General features: G+C 38.0%; 1 protein-coding gene across 3 annotated transcripts in view; it reads right to left on the minus strand.

The window, feature by feature from the left end:
* LOC148948449 (uncharacterized) overlaps window positions 1-18,820 on the minus strand; it is a 128,806-nt gene that overhangs the window by 32,303 nt on the left and 77,683 nt on the right. For all 3 annotated transcript variants that reach the window (XM_089094371.1, XM_089094373.1, XM_089094372.1), the window contains exon 6: window positions 129-213. In XM_089094371.1, the coding sequence (XP_088950497.1) occupies window positions 129-213 (85 nt within the window). The remainder of the gene's footprint in view (window positions 1-128; window positions 214-18,820) is intronic.

An 18,820-nucleotide genomic window follows, 5' to 3' on the forward strand; every position in this document is an offset into this window, starting at 1 on the left:
AATGTCAAAACAAAACCGTAGATGTGTGAACAGTGGATTTGAGTGCTAGTCTCTTGAACACCGCAACCTTTTCTTGCTGTTATATTGCTCTCTATGCTTGTTGTAAAAAAAGTTTAAGTTTCAATTACCTGGTTTGTAACTATCGAGGACTTGTCGTCATCCTCTGTTTCGGTTCCTTCGCTGACGATAGACAACATCGTCGAATATGATAACCTATAAAAGACGGTGAGTTATTTTAGGAAATTTGGATTGAAGATATTTTGGGTGCACATATAGACATAGAAAACTACATCGAATACCGAAAAGAATCCAAGATTCAGTTTATATATATATGCAACGTTACAAATGGAACATAGCTTAATATAAAATGCCAGGTGTAATGAGTCCATTTACAAAAGGCGTTTAACCAGTTTCCTAATGCCTAGAGGACAATGAATAACATAGACCATCAAACGCGACAAAACCGATCCGAGCCGCTAAGGTAGAGGGTATTGAAAAAATATCTGAAATAATGATAAACGAAATGAAGAACAAAGAAATCTACGTTTAGAATGCTTGCGACAAATTTCAGGGGCAAAGGCCCCCCTCTCCTCCAACAATACAAACCCTACAATAGTATGAGTATACTCGCTAGAAAGCACAAAGTACGATCTTTTTTCTATTATGTAAATAAAATCCCTCCCCCACTGCTCTGTAGAAATAGTTATTTCCTTCAAAAAATATCCTTTTTTCACATTACCAAAAATCTTTTCCGATGTAACTAAAAGGCATCTGTCTTTGTAATTAGAGAAATGCTCCCTTTTGGAAAAACAGGCATCGCAAGCTTGTGTTATCTTAGAGATTAATGCCACATGTCTTTGTGATTCAAGACACATTCAAAAATAGATGGTTTTTCGGCCAAATTAGAGGAGATATCTTATTTGATGAATGCAAATGGGGTTTCATAGATGATTAAGAAACGTTTGTAAAAATGTAAGCCGGGTAATTAATTCTAACACAATCGTTGCTTGGTGAAAAAACAAAACTATTTCATCACATAGAAAGTAAGGGGGAGGGAGGGAGAGGGGAATTCTTTGTACAGACTAATTTTTACTTCTGTAAAAAAAGGAAATCGTTTTTTCCATGCTAAATTTTTTCTTCTTTTTAAGGAGCAAAATTTCTACAATTACTCTCCTCCTCAAAAGAAGGCTAAGGCTAATGGCATTACTCCAATGCAACAAGTGGAGATAACTAGCCCATCGGGAACCACGCGAATACAGTCAGGTCAAAAACCGAAAAGAGAATGGGCGGCTGCTCACAGGATGGTGAACCCCGCTGGCTCATCTATGCAAGAAACGGACATAACCGCCCCATCTGACACACAAGTACAGTCTGAATTTGGAAATGTATGTATTTTTACCTAATGTACTTTACGTTATTGCTATTACAAATAGTAGATTTTTAAACGAGTAGATTTGTAGGAAAAGGAATCTGATCGCTATTTTTTATGGATGACTAGATTTGTAGGAAAAAAAAGAGTCAATTTTTTTTAATGAGCTATTAAGACAATCATTGAGTTGATTTTTTTTTTACCATATTTTATTGCTATTAGTCAAACGTTGCGATGTGTGTGTGTGTGTACGCGTGTGTGTGAACGTGTGTGTGCATACGTGTGTGAGTGTGTACGCATGTGTGTGTGTGCGTGTGTGTGCGCGCGTGTGTTATTAACAATATTTGTAATTTATTATGCATTGTTTTGTAAATAATGCTATAAGCAAAAATTAGTAATTTATTATGCATTTGTTTGATAAATACGAATCCAATTAAAAAAAAACAACATTAAACGAGTAGATTTGTAGGAAAAGGAATCTGATTACTATTTTTATGAATGACTAGATTTGTAGGAAAAAAAGAGTCAATTTTTTTTAATGAGCTATTAAGACAATCATTGAGTGGATTTTCTTTTTATCATATTTTATTGCTATTAGTCAAACGTTGCGATGTGTATGTGCGTGTGTGTCTGTATGTGAACGTGTGTGCGCATACGTGTGTGTGTGTGTGAACGTGTGTTCGCATACGTGTGTGTGTGTGTGTGTGTGTGTGTGTGTGTGTGTGTGCGCGTGTGTGTGCGTGTGTGTGTGCGTGTACGCGTATGTGTGTGTGTGAGTGTGTGCGCATGTGTGTGTGCGTGTACGCATGTGTGTGAACGTGCGTGCGCATACGTGTGTGTGTGTGTGTGCGCATACGCGTGTGTTTGTGTGTGTGTGAGTGTGTGCGCATGTGTGCGCGTGTGTGTGTGTGTGCGTGTGTGTTATTAACAAAATTTGTAATTTATTATGCATTGTTTTGTAAATAATGCTATAAGCAAAGATTTGTAATTTATTATGCATTTATTTGATAATTACGAATCCAATTAAGAAGAAGAAAAAAAAAACATAAAACGAGTAGATTTGTAGGAAAAGGAATCTGATTGCTATTTTTTATGGACGACTTGATTAGTAGGAAAAAAGTCAATTTTTTTAATGAGCTATTAAGACACTTATTGAGTTGATTTTTTTTTACCATATTTTATTGCTATTAGTCAAACGTTGCGATGTGTGTGTGCGTTTGCGCGTGTGTGTGAACGTGTGTGCGCATACGTGTGTGTGCGTGAACGTGTGTACGCATACGTGTGTGTGTGTGTGTGTGTGCGTGTGTGTGTGTGTTTGAGTGTGTGAGCATGTGTGTGCGTGTGTGTGTGTGCGTGTACGCGTGTGTGTGTGTGTGTGTGTGTGAGTGTGTGCGCATGTGTGTGTGCGTGTACGCATGTGTGTGAACGTGCGTGCGCATAAGTGTGTGTGTGTGTTTGAGTGTGTGCGCATACGTGTATGTGAGTGTGTGCATGTGCGCGTGTGTGCGCGTGTGTGTGTGAGCGTGTACGTGTGTGTGTGTGCGTGTACGCATGTGTGCGCATGTGTGATTAACAAAATTTTTAATTTATTATGCATTTGTTTGATAAATAAGAATCCAATTAAGAAAAAAATTGTTTGGTAAATCCAACTAAGAAAAAAAATAGTTTGCTATAATTGGGATAAAACTTTCCTCAAAAAAAAACTCAATCCATTCATTTTCTAGTTTCAGGGGGAAGCTACGAAAACAACTGCCTTCCCTGGCCCAGGACTTCAAAATATAATGGGTAATTGTCCCCTCTCGCCGGATGATGTTAGTGAAGGTACGTCATTTAGTATCCCCCTGGATTTTCAATTTACAACTGAAGAAATGGACAGTCTTATGCAAATTGTTGGACCTAATGTTCCCGGGGACACTTTTGACGAAGACCTTATAATTAGTGAACTGGATCCTGTGCAAATAGGTGCAGGACATGACAAAAGTGTCACGTCCCCGGAACCACGTGAATTTTATTTGTTAGAGTCTGCTCTAGGTGAAATGCAAACACATAGGGTAGATTTTAATCCCCCCGAGGAAAACGTGGTTGACGGGAGCGTCATTTTAATAGACCCTGTAAATGTTCTTTATACCTACATCGACCGAATTCGACCACTTATTGAGATTCAGATTCAGAATTGGGGGGGGGGGGGTCAGGGGGGGATTAAGGCATCGGTAAATCAAAAAGTTTATTTACAAAAGGGGACATCTGGAGACATTTTTTATTTTCATTTTTCAACTGGCAACCAAACCTTTTACCCTGCTATAAATGAATCTATAGACAGCTCTTACAATTCTGTTAATATATTAACATCAGCTTGGGATACATTTAACGAGAGGGGCAGTGGGTTCACAATTTTATATATTGAACACATGGATCTGAAGATCAGTAGATTTAAAAAAAACTTTATTTTAAGGGGAGGTCGGGGTAGAAAAATAAAATGCCACCTAGATTTGGCGGTTACCAAAGGGGTTAAGGGTTTCGGTTTTGACACAGGGCTGCAATGCTTTAAATATGCATTTTTAGCAGCAGCCCATAAAACATTAAAAAAAAGATTAATCAATAAAAAATCTCGACGGACTTGCACGTAACGGCGGAGACAATTTCCCTAAAGTAAATTTTGACTGTTTAGAGGGGAAGTATCCGGAGTTCTTAAAAGAAATAACCATATTTGAAAAAGCAAACGAAAATCTTGGGTTGGGGGTGGTTGTTATCCAGTATGACACATAATTTGTAAATGGGGGAAAGAAACCGAATAAAAAAGGAGTTTTATATTCAGTTAGGACACCGTTGGTAGATAATGTTAAAAATTGGGTTCGGGTTATTTATGAGCCTCCCAAAGATGTAAATTCCTAGGGTCATTTTTTCCCCGTTACGGCAATAAGTCGACTCTTATCCCAAGGTGTGAAGAAAGGGGATCGTTACTATTGCCCCATGTGCCTTTCCCCATTTAGAAATGAACAAACATTCACGGATCACATGAGATATTGCAGACTTCATGGCAATCAAAGAATAGAAATGGCTTCAGAAGGCAAAGATACTTTACAATTTAAAAGCTTCCAAAATTCCCTGCTACAAGTTGATAAAGTATGTTTGGATTGTGAATCAAGACTGGTTGAGGTATCAGACCCATCAAGGCCAAATATAGTCAAGGAATACAAACTAGTTGCGTGTTCCTATGCGCATGCCCGTCACGATGCCAATAATAAAATGCAGTTGGAAGAGTTTTTTTTTGCTATGGAGGAGGAGGGTAGCATGGAAAAGTTATTGGTGTCTTTAATAAAAACAGCAAACGGTGCAATTTCACGATTGCGTCACACCAACTACCCAATGTAATTATCAGATTCGGAGCAACTGGCACTAGAAAAGGGGACAATTTGTTGGGTATGTAGGAGTGCTCTTGCCCCAAAAGACGCGGTCCAGGATCATAATTATCTTATTGACCCCAATTCAGCGGGGAAGAGTAACTTTCAGGGGTGGGCTCACAATTCATGTAATTTAAAAATTAAACAGCAGCTCTTTCTTCCAGTTTTTATACATAATTCTAACTACGATCTGAAGAATGTGCTACCAGCAATGGCACATCTTCAAAAAAATGGAGCTGTGGATGATGCATGGGTGATAGACAGCTTTTCCTACAAAATCATTCCTAAATAAGCGGAAAAGTTGCTTGTTTTGGAATTTATGTGGAGATATGTTGAAGACGACGTTGAGTACACGAATAAAATTAGCTTTTTAGATTCCTACAGTTTTTTCCCTAAATCATTAAGCGAATTAATTCAAGTGCAGAGAAACGATGACGGCTGCAACGCTTTCCCCCTTCTCAAGCAACAATTTACAAATGATTTATATGATTTGTTGACGGTCAAGGGCAAATGTTCTTATGATTATTAGCGTTCCATTTCAAGATTCGCTTAGGACACAATTCCTTCGAGTAAATCGTTTTATGACAGTCTACATGATCGTAGGTGCATCCTTGAGAAATACAGATTTGCTAAAAAAAAAGTGTGGGCAGAGGGAGGGTGTAAAAATGGGTTTGACTACTGCAAGCTGTATTTGTCGAGTGATGTGTTAACTTTATTAGACATTATGTGTAAAGATATGGACAAAATCTATGGGGAATTTAATCTTGATTTAGGATATTATTTTTCATCTCCTCATCTGGTGATGGGCCTCATCCTAAAAATTATCGGGGAAAAAATTGGGCTAATCACTGACATCGATCAGCACCTGTTCATTGAGAGGTCAATGAGGGATGGATACGTTTTTCACGGGGATCGTATCTTGGAAACTGATCCAACTGGAGAGAAGACGGGGACTAAATCGGATGCAGTTTTATTTGACATAAATTCTCTCTACCTCTCGGTAATTTCCCATTATGCGCCACCTTGGAGGGACTATAAATGGCTCAATGACCCTCAAGCTCCCCATTTCCCCAGCATTGACAGTGTTGAGGAGAATGGACCGGTTGGATGTTTTTTTTTGAAATTGATGGGGAGATACCAGTTGAGCTTCACGATTCAGTAAAGGATTTTTTTCCCGTGCATCAATAGACCTGTGACTAGGGAATCTTTGAGCCCTCGCAATAGGCGTTTAGTTGAGTTGGACGGATTGCATTGATCACCTTCAAAACAAAAACTCATTGCTGACCTTCTGCCGAAAACAAATATTGTTGTACATCATGTTGCTTTAAAATGGTTGTGCAACAACGGTTTCACCGTCACAAAGGCTCATAGAGCCCTCCAGTTTAACCAAAAACCCTATCTGAAAACGTTTGTTGACACCTTTGTCAAGAAACGTTCTGAACCGCAAACGAAAGCCGAAAAAGAAATTTATAAGCTCATTTTGAATTTGGCTTTTGGTAAAAGGTGTGAGAGTGTTTACAATAGGAATCGTTGTGACGTCGTGACCGATCCCTAACAATGTGCTCGAATTATTGTCAATCCAAATTACACTTCCTTCACGATCATTGGCCCGGACATGGTACGATTGAATAGGAAAAAAAGAAGCATTGTATTAAATAAAAATATTGCTGCAAGCAGTGCTATCTTGGAGATCTCTAAAAAGCTCATGTTGGAATTCTACTACAATGTGGCTAGGGTACAGTGGCCGGAGAAGGGGCAAGTAGAGGTCTGCTACGGGGACACAGATTCTCTAATTCTAAAAGAAAAAACCCCAAACCTACTTAATGATTATGGCGCACGGTGAAATCATCAGCTCGCGGATGGACTACACCAATTGGAGTGGGCTTTACCCAGAGCTAGTGAAACGTCGGGCGCCAAGCTTTTATTTTTTAAATCAGAAACGGGAAGCGACATGATTTCCCGTGGTATGTTTGTAAGTCCGAAGGTGTACTTTATACAGACATACGACGAGGAAATCAAGAAACGTTGCAAAGGAGTACCCACGCGCTATGTGGATAAGAATTTCGACATGGACATCTATAGGAATTGCATTGTTAAAAATACAATTCCAAGAGCCGAATTGCTGGCAATTCGTTCCCACAACTACAGGAACTTTACTTTAAATATAGAAAAAAATTGCCATGAGTACCATTTCCGACATGGTCTATGTTTGTCAAGACGTTGTGACTACCCTCCCCCTGGGGCACTATTTAACTTCCGACCGAGCCGAATGTGTTAACCATAGGGAAAGTCTCGATTTGAATAAAGTCCAATAAATTTTTCCCAAAACCTTTGGGGGGGGGCCTCGCGGCCTTAGGGGTGGCCTCGCGGCCTTGGGGGGGGGGGGGCGCAGCGCCACTACCAAAGTTATCTTTTTTTACTTAGAGCAGATTTTTTTTGTAAATATACATGTTGCATTGAAAAAAAAGTGATATTATTCAAAGTGTATTTTTCTAGTGCATTTTTTATAAATAAATTAAAAAAGTGTATTTTTCTTCGTTTTCTGTAAAGTGTTGTTTATAATACAAGAAATGCAATTCTTTATTGATTTTGTTCTTCTCATTATTATTCTTGAATGGAGTTGTAGGGAAATCATTTAGTCATTAGACAGGTACGGTCTACGGTTAGTGTTCAAGTTAAATTATTGAAGGGAACTTATATCAATTTAAAACGCCATTCAGGTCACTTCTGTGTGGGCCTTCAATGTCAGGCCGAACAGCACTCTTAAATAAAATAATTAAAAATTGCGATAAAATGTTTGTAGAAAAGGCAAAAAAAATCTACTACTCTTACAGTATTTGGCAGGATTAATACGATAAAATAAAAGCAATTTCGACGACGGGATTGGTACAGATACAATTCATACAGGGAGTTGATGTTTTCGACATTAATGAACCCAACTGTTGAAATTCCATACAAACGAGCCAATCAGGTGTTACAATCCTTTTGTTTGCTCAAAATTCGACAAAGCAACGACGGTTAGGCTAGTTTATTTTGCATGATATTTCTAAAGCCAATTAAGATGAAGAAATGTCTTCAAAGTCAAGGCTATAAGAAAAAAAAAGTTCTGGATATTTTTTGTCAGTTTGTAGTTTACGCACTAATATCAATATCAGTAATGATTCTATTTGAAAATTCTCCAAGTTGATCAAATTGGTCTCTAAACGGTTCATGATAAAAAAAACAGTTTGGGACAAGAAAAAAAAAACTAAAATAATGTCGTGAAATCATTTTCAACACTCAGAGCAGGGGGGGGGGGGTGCTGGGATTGAATCATAGAGAAACAACGAATTTACTTGTAAAACAAAAATGTGACTCAAAGACGTTTCGTTCTTTTCACTGGCTTGAAATTGCATACAAACGACCCAATCAGGTGTTACAATCCTTTTGTTTGCTCAAAATTCAACAAAGCAACGACAGTTAGGCTAGTTTATTTTGCATGATATTTCTAAGGCCAATTAAGATGAAGAAATGTCTTCAAAGTCAAGGCTATAAGAAAAAAAAAGTTCTGGATATTTTTGTCAGTTTGTTTTTTACGCACTAATATCAATTTCAGTAACGATTCTATTTGTACTTTCTCCAAGTTGATCAAATTGGTCTTTAAACGGTTCATGATAAAAAAAATAGTTTGGGACAAGAAAAAAAACCTAAAATAATGTCGTGAAATCATTTTCAACACTCGGAGGAAGGGGCGCTGGGATTGAATCATAGAGAAACAACGAATTTACTTGTACAAAAAAAATGTGACTTAAACACGTTTCGTTCTTTTCACTGGCTTGAAATTGCATACAAAGGAGCCAATCAGGTGTTACAATCCTTTTGTTTGCTTAAAATTCGACAAAGCAACGACGGTTTGGCTAGTTTATTTTGCATGATATTTTTGAAGCCAATTAAGATGAAGAAATGTCTTCAAACTTAAGGCTATAAGAAAAAAAGTTCTGGATATTTTTGTCAGTTTGTAGATTATGCGCTAATATCAACATCAGTAATGATTCTATTTGAACTTTCTCCGAGTTGATCAAATTGGTCTCTAAACGGTTCATGATAAAAAAATAGTTTGGGACAAGAAAAAAACCCTAAAATAATGTCGTGAAATCATTTTCAAGACTCAGAGCAGGGGAGCGCTGGGATTGAATCATAGAGAAACAACGAATTTACTTTTTTTTTTTAAATGTGACTCAAAGATGTTTCGTTCTTTTCACTGGCTTGAAATTGCATACAAACGGGCCAATCAGGTGTTACAATCCTTTTGTTTGCTCAAAATTCAACAAAGCAACGACGGTTTGGCTAGTTTATTTTGCATGATATTTCTAAAGCCAATTAAGATGAAGAAAGGTCTTCAAAGTCAAGGCTATAAGAAAAAAAAGTTCTGGATATTTTTGTCAATATGTAGATTACGCACTAATAACAATATCAGTAACGATTCTATTTGAACTTTCTCCAAGTTGATCAAATTGGTCTCTAAACGGTTCATAATAAAAAAACAGTTTGGGACAAGAAAAAAACTAAAATAATGTCGTGAAATCATTTTCAACACTCAGAGCAGGGGGGCGCTGGGATTGAATCATAGAGAAACAACGAATTTACTTTTAAAACAAAAATGTGACACAAAGACGTTTCGTTCTTTTCACTGGCTTGAAATTGCATACAAACGAGCCAATCAGGTGTTACAATCCTTTTGTTTGCTGTAAATTCGACAAAGAAACGACGGTTAGGCTAGTTTATTTTGCATGATATTTCTAAGGCCGATTAAGATGAATTAATGTCTTCAAAGTCAAGGCTATAAGAAAAAAAAAGTCCTGGATATTTTTGTCAGTTTGTAGTTTACGCACTAATATGAATATCAGTAACGATTCTATTTGAACTTTCTTCAAGTTGCTCAAATTGGTCTCTAAACGGTTCAAAGAAAAAAAAACAGTTTGGGACAAAAAAGAAAAACCTCAAATAATGTCGTGAAATCATTTTCAACACTCAGAGCAGGGGGGCGTTGGGATTGAATCATAGAGAAACAACGAATTTACTTGTAAAAAAAAAATGTGACTCAAGACGTTTCGTTCTTTTCACTGGCTTGAAATTGCATACAAACGAGCCAATCAGGTGTTACAATCCTTTTGTTTGCTCAAAATTCGACAAAGCAACGACGGTTTGGCTAGTTTATTTTGCATGATATTTCTAAAGCCAATTAAGATGAATAAATGTCTTCAAAGTCAAGGCTATAAGAAAAAAAAAGTTCTGGATATTTTCGTCAGTTTGTAGTTTACTCACTAATATCAATATCAGTAGCGATTGTATTTGAACTTTTTTCAACTTGATTAAATTGGTCTCTAAACGGTTCATGATAAAAAAATAATTTGGGACAAGAAAAAAAATAACCTAAAATGATGTCGTGAAATCATTTTCAACACTCAGAGCAGGGGGCGCTGGGATTGAATCATAGAGAAACAGCGAATTTACTTCTTTTTTTTAAATGTGACTCAAAGATGTTTCGTTCTTTTCACTGGCTTGAAATTGCATACAAACGGGCCAATCAGGTGTTACAATCCTTTTGTTTGCTCAAAATTCGACAAAGCAACGATGGTTTGGCTAGTTTATTTTGCATGATATTTCTAAAGCCAATTAAGATGAAGATATGTCTTCAAAGTCAATGATATCAGAAAAAAAAGTTCTGGATATTTTTGTCAGTTTGTAGTTTACGCACTAATATCAATATCAGTAACGATTCTATTTGAACTTTCTCCAAGTTGATCAAATTGGTCTCTAAACGGTTCATGATAAAAAAAAAGTTTGGGGCAAGAAAAAAAAAACTAGTGTTACAATCCTTTTGTTTGTTCTGGATATTTTTGTCAGTTTGTAGTTTACGCACTAATATCAATATCAGTAACGATTATATTTGAACTTTCTCCAAGTTGATCAAATTGGTCTCTAAACGGTTCATGATAAAAAAAATAGTTTGGGTCAAGAAAAAAAAACTAAAATAATGTCGTGCAATCATTTTCAACACTCAGAGCAGGGGGGCGTTGGGATTGAATCATAGAGAAACAACGAATTTACTTGTAAAAAAAGTGACTCAAAGACGTTTTGTTCTTTTCAATTGTTTCAAATTGCATACAAACGAGCTAATCAGGTGTTACAATCCTTTTGTTTACTCAAAATTCGACAAAGCAACGACGGTTTGGCTAGTTTAATTTGCATAATATTTCTAAAGTCAATTAAGATGAATAAATGTCTTCAAAGCCAAGGCTATAAGAAAAAAAAGTTCTGGATATTTTTGTCAGTTTGTAGTTTACGCAATAATATCAATATCAGTAACGATTCTATTTAAACTTTCTCCAAGTTGATCAAATTGGTCTCTAAACGGTTCATGATAAAAAAAATAGTTTGGGACAATAAAAAAAAACCTAAAATAATGTCGTGAAATCATTTTCAACACTCAGAGCAGGGGGGCGCTGGGATTGAATCATAGAGAAACAACGAATTTACTTTTTTTTTAAATGTGACTCAAAGACGTTTCGTTCTTTTCACTGGCTTGAAATTGCATACAAACGTGCCAATCTGGTGTTACAATCCTTTTGTTTGATCAAAATTCGACAAAGCAACGACGGTTAGGCTAGTTTATTTTGCATGATACTTCTAAAGCCAATTAAGATGAAGAAATGTCTTCAAAGTCAAGGCTATAAGAAAAAAAAATTATGGATATTTTTGTTAGTTTTCAATTTGCGCACTAATATCCATATCAGTAACGAATGTATTTGATCTTTCTCCAAGTTGATCAAATTGGTCTCTAAACAGTTCATGATAAAAAAAATAGTTTGGGACAAGAAAAAAAAACTAAAATAATGTCGTGAAATCATTTTCAACACTCAGAGCAGGGGGGGTGCTGGGATTGAATCATAGAGAAACAACGAATTTACTTGTAAAAAACAGATGTTGGCTCTGAAAACAGTCTGGTTGAAAAACTTGGAGATGAAACAAACTTGTGTGGGGAATCCCCCGCTCAAACTGCTATCTTTTTTGCAATGTTTAGGAAACGGTGGGGAATCCCCGCTCGTTTGGAAAGGTACCAAAGGGACATAAGCAAATAGCATGTAGTTTCATAACGTGTTTAATCACGTGTAGAGGTCCCATAGAATAACAATGGAAGGAACATAGCGCCATAGAATAGCATGGGAGGGAACATAAGCCCTTATAATAGCATAGGAGGGAACATAAACCCTTATAATAGCACAGGAAGGAACATAGCGCTATAGAATAGCGTGGGAGGAACATGAACCCTTCTAATAGTATAGGAGGGAACATAAGCCCTTAGAATAGCATGGGAGGGAACATAAGCCCTTAGAATGGCATAGGAAGGAACATAATCCACCCAAATCCATAAGTACATACCCTGAAAAAGTGTCAAGGAACGTAATCTCCCCAAATAGCACAGGAAGAAACATAATCCACCCAAATCCATAAGTACATACCCTGAAAAGGTGCCAAGGAACATGAGGCAAGCAAATAGCATGGTCCTATAGCTGCAAGCAAATAGCACGGGAATTCCTATACCTGCAAGCAAATAGCATGGTCCTATAGCTACAAGCAAATAGCATGGGAATTCCTATACCTGCAAGCAAATAGCATGGGAATTCCTAGGGGCTCGATAGAAGTATAACATAGGACTCTACTAGTGTAATGAGTTTATTTAAAAAAAAGCGTTTATGCAGTTTCTTAATGCCTAGAGGACAAATGAAAAACCTAGACGATCAAATGTGACAAGACCAATCCGAGCAGCTAAGATAAAGGTTATTGAAAAAACGTCTGAAGTAATGATAGACGAAAATGAAAAACAAAGAAATGTACAGTTAGAATACTGGCGTCAACGACAATTACAAAGAATCAAAAACAAAAGTGAAGAACAAATAAATGTCCGGTTAGAAGATATGCGGCAGAAAGAATTCAAATGAGTCAAAATAAAAGTGAAGAACAAAGAAATATTCGCTTACAAGACATGCGACAACGAGGAGCAGAACAAATTGAAAATGAAAGCAAAGAACAAGGAAATTTGTAGTTAAAAGATATGCCAAAGCGAGAACAAAGAAATATACGGTTAGAAGATCCGTGGTAGCGAGAATTACAGGCGACAGTGAGAATCAGAACGTGCCAAAAATGAAAGTAACAAGTAATTGGTACCCTTCAACTCTATTAGCATTCCATGTGGAGCCCCCCCATTTTCACGAGAAAAGATTAGCAAACAAAGGTGATTCATTTGGATATTCCTACTTACAACAAGGATCAATATATACAAGCCTTCCGCGTGCCGGGGCCCGGCCTCAAAATCGGCTACATATTTTTTTTCTTAAAACTAGCATTTTAACGTTCCTGGCCCCAAAAACGATCTAAATAGCTCACAACTTTAAGGAAGAATTTTTATTTTTCCTGGGTTAGTTGTATCAAACCTATGATGACGCCATGCCATCAAGAAGAGACTCATATTGTCTGAGTTTAGAACACAAGTGACAATGAGAATCAATATATACATGCCTACCGCGTAGCCATGCCGGGGCGCGACCCATGACATCAAGAAGAGGCTTACATTGTCTGCGTTTAGAGCACAATTGACAATGAGAATCAATATATACAAGCCTGCCACCCAATAGTGCCGGGGCCCGGCCTGAAAATTGGCTACATAGTTTTTTTTTTCTTAAAACTGGCATATTGACATTTCTGGCTACAAAGAATCTAAATAGGTCACAACTTTAAGGAGGACAATGTACTTTTCCCAGGTTGGTTTTGTCGAACCTAGGGTGATGCCACGACATCAAGATAAGGCTACTAGAAACTGGGGCACCCTCAATTGGGGCCGTAAATAGGAGGGAAAAGGCCCCTCGAACGTACACTCAGCAGGTCTCACTGGCATATGAACATATCCCGTAAGTTACATACCTTCTCCCAGCAATGGGTTAAATTGCATGGTGACGCAGAAAACCATTGTGGGAGTATCCTCTGTAGGAGGACAACTTTGGAAGGGCTTAAAATCCAGATCTATGGACACCGGGTTTTACGCGGTTTTGCCGAGGGATTTCTAAGAATGGTGGAGGAAAACCGTGAATGTAGTGGAGAAAATGTAACATTCCTGGATTTGCCTTGGGAAGCTACGGCAAAATCGTGGATTTTCTATTATTTGAATATAGAATGTAAGAACTGTTGATGTGAAGGATAAAGATTATATTTTAAAATCTACTTCAAGTAAAATCGTTAAAAAAGTTCAAAAATTCACTGGCACGCAAAGGTGTCACTGGTATATTGCTGATTACAGTTCATCCTCTTAACTCTCTTCATCTGCCAAATCCCAGAAATCAACACTAACCAGTATTTAAACCCAGAAACGTCTCTTTTCAAGCGGAGCATACGGCAAAAGAGTATCCACGATTTTCTCCTTTTTCGCCACTGTAATGCCTCGGAGACGTGCGGGTCGATTGAGCGGGTGGATGAGGGTGATTCCACTCTACAGTTGATGTTGATCTTAAATTGAGTGAGAAGACATTAACTCGCTGGGTAATCATGGCTTCCTAGATGCAAAGTATAAGTATGAGTGTTGCAACTATAGATATAACTCTTCCTAATAAAGAAATTACATTCCATGAAGTATATGTGTCAGGGTAATCTGCATAGCGGCGTGGTACTTCGGAAAGACCAAAAAAATTTTGCGGGGAAAAGATCAAGTATAACCCTAAGAACATAATAAAAAAATGGACCTTAGAACCAAATCGATTCATTCTTTGCTCGGTCATAAGGGGAAATCAGTGTGCGAATCCTCCAATAATAGCAAAGACAGCCCCTATGGACAAGACGTAAGGGAAGTGGGCAACAACGTTGTAAGTGTCGTGGAGGACAATATCAATTCTTGAGTTCGACCCCCTATAGTAAACAAACCCGAGGGCCCATAGTACAGAAGGGGTTATAGTGAGTCGTGTCCCGTGGAGAGTCCCGATTCATCTAAAAATTTTAATTCCATTAGGGATCGCAATGATCATTGCTGCAGCAGTGAAATACGCCCGGGTGTCCACGTCTATACCTACGGTAAATATATGGTGGGCCCAGACAACAAAGCCAAGAATTCCAATAGCAAGTATAGTATAAATTATACCTAACGTACCAAATGCCTCCTTTTTCCCTCTCTCAAGACTAATAATGTGGGAAACTAAACCAAATCTGGGTAAAATTAGAATATACACTTCAAGATGGCCAAAGAACCAAAATAGATGTTGGTAATTAATGGGGTCCGCACCACCCGCAGGATCAAAGAAAGAAGTGTTTAAATTACGGTCAGTTAACAGTATAGTAATAGCCCCGCTAGAACTGGGAGAGATATGAGTAAAAGGACGGCCGTAATTCCTACCGCCCAGACTAAAAGAGGCATGCGATCAATAGACATTGACTGAGGGCGTATATTGATAATACCAGTAATAAAGTTTACTGCTCCTAGAATTGAGGACACTCCGGCTAAGTGAAGAGAGAAAATAGCTAAGCCTACTGAAGGTCCAGCATGGGCAATGGCGGAGGAAAGAGGGGGGTAAACTGTTCCCCAGGGTTCCGCACCTCTTTCAACTATAGATCTATCTAAAAGAAGAGTCAGGGAAGGTGGAAGTATTCAAAAGTTCAAGTTGTTTAGCAAGGGAAAAGCTATATCAGGGGCCCCTGATATAATAGGTACCAGTCAGTTACCAAATCCTCCAATCAGGATCGGTATAACTATGAAGAAAGTCATAATAAATGCATGAGCCGTTACAATCACATTATACACTTGCTCATCACCAGTTAGGGAGCCGGGTTGACCCAGTTCCGCCCGAATAAGTATGCTTAAAGAAGTTCCGACAATCCCTGCTCAAGCTCCGAAAATAAAATATAAAGTCCCAATATCTTTGTGATTTGAGTAGAGATGCCTCATGAGCTCGTGACAGGGCTCCTTATATGGGCATAGAACCACGTGGTTTATGGACTTTGTCAGTGAGAATTTGAAAAACAGGAATTTTGTCACATTTATGGATGGTTTTATGGACTTTGTCAGTGAGAATGAAAAAACAGAAAGTTTGTCACATTTATGGATGGTTTTATGGATGGTTATGTGTGTTCATTATTTGATGGTTTTATGGATTTTGTCAGTGAGAATGAAAAAACAGTAATTTTCTCACTTGAAAAACCAGGAATTTTGTCTGTCTTATGGACTTTGTCAGTGAGAATGAAAAAACAGAAAGTTTGTCACATTTATATCTGTTTTCATGAATGGTTATGTGTGTTGATTATTTGATGGTTTTATGGATTTTGTCAGTGAGAATGGAAAAACAGGAACTTTGACACTTCCTTCTTGTTGTTGTTCAAGCCAGATGTTACGAGTTTCCGGGAAACAGTATTTGTTATTGTTGTTTCCAAGCCAAATGTTACGAGTTCCCGGGAAACAGTTAATTAATGTCTGACAGATGACGTCAAGTTAATTAATGTCCTTTGCATTTCCAAAGAGAATTGTCTAGGAGAAACAGTTAGATCACACATGATGTCATGATTGATTGATTGACACGAAAGGGGAATTAATTTGTTGTTCTAAAGAGAATTGATTCACGAAAGGGAAATTAATTTGTTGTTTCTAACAAGAGAATCGTTTCCGAGCAGACGTTTTGATCTTAGCGCGCGAAAAGGTTTCCAAATAATTTGAAATGCTTTGGCGCAGAGATGCCAAACAAAAGGAACATGCCGAAATTCCGTTTAGGGATAATTTTGGCGAAACCGTTTTAGCTATTTTATGGAACTATTTCGGCGAAACAGCTAGAGACATTTTAAAAGGTGATTTTTGAAGAGATTTTGGAAGAGAATTTGAGTGTGGTCGTTATAATACACAAGTTTCAATTGAACAGTGTTGTGAGGTCCTCTACCCCAACCCAAAGGGCCCCGATTGCTCTACCCCAACCCAAAGGGCCCCGATAGCTCAACCCCAACCCCCAAGGGCCCCGATTGCTCTACCCCCACCCCCAAGGGTTCCGATCCCCCGACCCCAACCCCGAAGGAAGCCCCCGGTCCTCAAAGGTTCTCTGGGCTTCCAAAGGACCCCGGACCCCCAAAGGCCATCATCCTGTCCCCAAATGCCCCCCAGGCTCCTAACTGGCCCACCGGACCCCAAAGGGCCCCTCCCGGACCCCAAAGGCCCTCCCCGGTCCTCAAAGGTCCCCCGGACCCCAAAGGCCCTCCCCGGTCCTCAAAGGTCCCCCGGACCCCCAAAGGCCCTCACCGGGCTCCCAGTGCTCCCAAAGGCCCAATCGGCACTCCAGGGCCCCCCCGACCCCCCCAGGCCCGGCCCGAGCCCCCCACGGCCCTCTCCCTCCATCTCCTCCGTCCTCCTCCTCCTCCCATCCCCTCCTCCCCCTCCCCTCCTCCTCCTCCTCCCCTCCTCCTCCCTCCCTCCTCGTCCTCCTCCCCTCCCCTTCCCTCCCCTATTTCTTATACTTTTTTTTGCGCACTGAGACACAGAACGACCCCCTCCCCCGACCCTTCCCCCTCCAAAGGTCTGATTTTTCAAAGTTCATTTTGAATTTCTTTCGTTGAAATGCGAGAGTTGGAATATTTCAGTAGTGTTTCGTTGTGGTTTACATTGTCACAGTTACATTTTTCTTAATTTTTCAAAGTTGATTTTACAAAGTTCATTTTGAATTTTTTTTCGTTGAAATGCAAGAGTTGGAATATTTCACTAGTGTTTCGTTGTGGTTTACCTTGTCACAGTTACATTTTCATAATTTTTCAAAGTTCATTTGAATTTCTTTCGTTGAAATGCAAGAGTTGGAATATTTCAGTAGTGTTTGGTTATGGTTTACCTTGTCACAGTTACATTTTCTTGATTTTTCAAAGTTCATTTTGAATTACTTTCGTTAAAATCAAAGAGTTGGAATATTTCAGTAGTGTTTGGTTGTGGTTTACCTTGTCACAGTTACATTTTCTTAATTTTTCAAAGTTTCTCGAATTTCTTTCGTTGAAATGCAAGAGTTGGAATATTTCAGTAGTGTTTCGTTGTGGTTTACCTTGTCACAGTTACATTTTCTTGATTTTTCAAAGTTCATTTTGAATTTCTTTCATTGAAATGTAAGAGTTGGAATATTTCAGTAGTGTTTGGTTGTAGTATACCTAGTCACAGTTACATTTTCTTGATTTTTCAAAGTTCATCTGAATTTCTTTCATGGAAATGTAAGAGTTGGAATATTTCAGTAGTGTTTTGTCGTGGTTTACCTTGTCACACTTACATTTTCTTGATTTTTCAAAGATCATTTTGAATTTCTTTCGTTGAAATGCAAGAGTTGGAATATTTCAGTAGTGTTTGGTTGTGGTTTACCTTGTCACACTTACATTTTCTTAATTTTTCAAAGTTCATTTTGAATTTCCTTCGTTGAAATGCAAGAGTTGGAATATTTTAGTAGTGTTTGGTTGTGGTTTACCTTGTCACAGTTACATTTTCTTGATTTTTCAAAGTTCATTTTGAATTTTTTCGTTGAAATGTAAGAGTTGGAATATTTCAGTAGTGTTTGGTTGTGGTTAACCTTGTCAGAGTTACATTTTCTTGATTTTTCAAAGTTCATTTTGAATTTTTTCGTTGAAATGCAAGAGTTGGAATATTTCAGTAGTGTTTGGTTGTGGTTTACCTTGTCAGAGTTACATTTTCTTGATTTTTCAAAGTTCATTTTGAATTTCTTTCATTTAAATGTAAGAGTTGGAATATTTCAGTAGTGTTTGGTTGTGGTTTACCTTGTCACAGTTACATTTTCTTGATTTTTGAAAGTTCATTTTAATTTCTTTAGTTGTAATGCAAGAGTTGGAATATTTCAGCTGTGTTTGGTTGTGGTTTACCTAGTCACACTTACATTTTCTTGATTTTTCAAAGTTCATTTTGAATTTCTTTCGTTGAAATGCAAGAGTTGGAATATTTTAGTAGTGTTTGGTTGTGGTTTACCTTGTCACAGTTACATTTTCTTAATTTTTCAAAGTTCATTTTGAA

The sequence above is a fragment of the Artemia sp. Qi Xiang Cuo genome, chromosome 9 (genome assembly GCF_049724085.1).
Source record: "Artemia sp. Qi Xiang Cuo chromosome 9, ASM4972408v1, whole genome shotgun sequence".
NCBI lineage: Eukaryota > Metazoa > Arthropoda > Branchiopoda > Anostraca > Artemiidae > Artemia > Artemia sp. Qi Xiang Cuo.